Genomic DNA, 1,749 nt, shown 5'->3' with positions numbered 1-1,749 from the left:
ATGCCAATCAGTACGGCACAAGATCATCGACATGACATTTGCGCTAGATCGACTTTCCCATGTCCAACAAGTTGATTTTAGGATTTGAATGATCTATCCAGGGTTGTGTGCTTTTGTCACACCAATTGGGATTTGTAGAGACGACATAGTTGATGCGGTCCCCACAAACACGTAACTGGCCAAGGGAAAACTATGAAAAATGGCTAAAGAACAGCACGCTCTCGCCGCGAGATTTCAATGGAGATGTGGCCCATTTGTTCTCTCAGTTGCTCCTTTCCCTCTCTTGGTTTTCCCTTCCGCTGAGCCAGTTACGACGGCTGCTATGTAAGGTGTTCCAACCCTTTACCCAGAGACATCAGGCCTTGAGACATGTCGCATCTCGACGCTCAAACACGCAAGACATGCATTTGACGCGCGTTGTTCCTTCTATAAAGGGTCAATGATATCTTCTGTACTATGCTAGAGACATTAGATGTGTCTCCATTGGTTGAATATCCTGCTTGAGCAGGTAGAACGAGTGGAGGAAGGGGGACGGGTCAAGTGTGTGATCTTTAGAAGCATCTCGAGAATCATACATTGACGGCTTGTTCATGGCTCGATGGGTATATTTTCTGATATGCATTCATTAATATGACATATTCTGCAGGCTGCGTGTAGACGATCATGACCTGGAATCGTGAACAATGTATGTATGCTCGTGGTGTCGATGTTTGGTCTGCCTACAATGGCCGATTTATGGCCAAGATTACGTGATTATCCAACCCCGCCAAAACCAACTGGTGCCTGGATGACCTCATCAGCAAAACACCAAACCATGACAGAAGCATCTGTACAACTCCGTTGATTCTCACGGGCTCATTATACCGTCGACCACGAATCTAGAAGAAGACATTTTAAGTAAGTATATTTTCATTAACCTATATATACCCTTAACCATTAGAACTGCCGCAATCCAATACCCCGTGTGAAAATGCACTATGCGCTTTCTGTTACTCCAAACTTTACACAAATACTATTCAGGATATTTTCATTCTGTAACCATGATTATCCTTGCTCCAATATCATAAACGAATTATTGCAATTTTGCGTGCTTCAATGTTTGTGGAATTTTTTTCGTCGTTCTTCTCCTTTTTGAGCCATTTCATTTGTTGCTGTGTTTGAGCCTGAAGGCCGTAGCACGAAACGATTGAGTTTTTCTCGTTTTTCTCAAGTGTTCGACCTACCTTTTTGCATCTCATTCATTTCACTGTTGTTTCTCAGGTCATACATTCACAGTTTACCAAGGCTTTTTCAATCACACACATAGGGTGACTAGCCAATGTCTGCATACTCTAACTCCCTGACTCTGTACAGATATTGACAGTCAAGAAAGTGTGATTACGCAAGTGCGACGAGAGGAAACAACGTACGATCAGAAAAATGCCTCCTCTGTCCCCCCTCTCAATTGCAACCGCAGCGGTCCAGCGGCTAGTAAAGGAGGAAGCCTCATATCACCGCGAATTAAAGCAGCAGGAGGATCGCATCAAACGTCTTGAGGCCGAGCAACCTGGTGAAGATGTGGATGGCAACCGGGAATATATGCTTAAACAAGAGGTGTTGCCTACTACAGCGCTGATTCCTCTACTTTGTTAGGTTGACATTCTAACTTGGATAAACAGCGCCAGCACTGGAAGAGACGAGAAAAGTTCTTCCAAGTATGAAACAGAAAATATTAGAAAGTATCGCTAAAGTTGACCATTTGCTCGTAAG

General features: G+C 43.8%; 1 protein-coding gene across 1 annotated transcript; it reads left to right on the top strand.

Annotated features, from left to right (window-relative positions):
• Positions 1–1,419: 1,419 nt before the first annotated feature.
• On the top strand, positions 1,420–1,700 carry HCAG_07390 (predicted protein; the record flags this gene model as incomplete). Its single annotated transcript, XM_001537918.1, has 2 exons — positions 1,420–1,593; positions 1,659–1,700. 2 exons carry the CDS (start codon positions 1,420–1,422, stop codon positions 1,698–1,700), a joined length of 216 nt encoding a protein of 71 aa, XP_001537968.1.
• Positions 1,701–1,749: the final 49 nt, after the last annotated feature.

The sequence above is a fragment of the Histoplasma capsulatum genome, genomic scaffold, assembly GCF_000149585.1.
Source record: "Histoplasma capsulatum NAm1 scaffold_8 genomic scaffold, whole genome shotgun sequence".
Classification (NCBI taxonomy): domain Eukaryota; kingdom Fungi; phylum Ascomycota; class Eurotiomycetes; order Onygenales; family Ajellomycetaceae; genus Histoplasma; species Histoplasma mississippiense.
The sequence above is the reverse complement of the archived record's forward strand: the minus strand, read 5'-3'. Positions and strand labels throughout refer to the sequence as shown.